Raw genomic sequence first — 1057 nt, 5'->3', positions numbered from 1 at the left:
CTTTTTACTTTAATTTCTAGATTCATCTATTCTCTAAGCAAAACAAACAGAACAGAAGGGTGTTGAGAAAAAAGATAGATATCAATAATACCGTGTCGGTGGTGATATCGAAGAGGCTAGATCTACGGCGGCGGCGATTGAGATTGTTTCGCCGGAGAAAGTATTTCTGAGCATGACTCGCCACTTGTGTTGGCGTCCGAGTCTTAACGAAGTTTCTAGAAATCCCTCTCCAATCTCCCTTCCCTACTTTTTGCAATCCTAACAGAAACAGCTTGTGCTCTTCCTCCGTCCACGGAACCCCTAAATTTCATTAAGAGAATCGAAAGATCAAAATAAAAAATTTATAAAGCGAAAGACGAAAATAAAGATTCATTTTTCATAGAAGAACAAAAAAACCTCGTTTGCGCTCCCGATTTCCGGTGGATTGAGGAACGGCGTCGTCGGCGGAGGCGTAACAGGCGGTGCCGTTGTCATCTCCTTTATTGTTATTATTGTTGTTGCTTTTTTCGTTAATTCTGTTACCACTGTTGGATGCATGAGGCTGTTCATATTGAGAAAGATTGTTCATACTGACACTTTTCCTCATGGAATCAACCACCACTCGGACTCCGAAAAGCATGATCTCTCCTCCTCCACTGCTGCCGCCGTTGGCAGTGGAGTTCGCGGCGGATGAAGAGGCCGAGGCGCACGTGGAAGCCGGCATCCTCTTCTTCTCTTCCAATTTCCTCTGTCAAGGAATCTGTGGCCGTACGATTAAAGAGAAAATACAGAAGAAAGCGTAAGAAATTGCAAAAAACAAACACAGCGGCGTCTAGTGGAGAATATATATATATATATATAAGGCAACGACAAGGGTGAGGTGGCAACACGTTGTGGAAACTGTTTTCGATGTGCGGGAATATACGTGGCGTTAAATGGTTGGTGAGTCTGTCTTATATGTTTGCTATCCTGTCGGTTTATCAAATCTCTCAAAAGATAATGGGGACTCGAAGGGCTTTGTTAAGGTACTTCGCGGTTACATTCTGCGCAATGATGCAACAGGCGACGTTGTAAAATT

General features: G+C 43.3%; 1 protein-coding gene across 1 annotated transcript in view; it reads right to left on the bottom strand.

Moving 5' to 3' along the window:
• The window catches only part of LOC110422795 (transcription factor MYB1R1-like), a 1813-nt gene extending 994 nt beyond the window's left edge, over nt 1–819 (bottom strand). Inside the window, exons 1-2 of the mRNA XM_021436811.2 lie at nt 397–819; nt 92–300 (exon numbers count right to left, since the gene is read on the bottom strand). Of these exons, the coding sequence (XP_021292486.1) occupies nt 92–300; nt 397–703 (516 nt within the window). The 5' untranslated portion in view covers nt 704–819. The remainder of the gene's footprint in view (nt 1–91; nt 301–396) is intronic.
• Nucleotides 820–1057: the final 238 nt, after the last annotated feature.

This window comes from Theobroma umbraticum, unplaced genomic scaffold (assembly GCF_002168275.2).
Source record: "Theobroma umbraticum cultivar Fairchild unplaced genomic scaffold, ASM216827v3 scaffold_146.0, whole genome shotgun sequence".
NCBI classification, from domain to species: Eukaryota; Viridiplantae; Streptophyta; class Magnoliopsida; order Malvales; family Malvaceae; genus Theobroma; species Theobroma umbraticum.
Note: the sequence above shows the minus strand (reverse complement) of the source record. Positions and strands in the feature narration are given on the sequence as shown.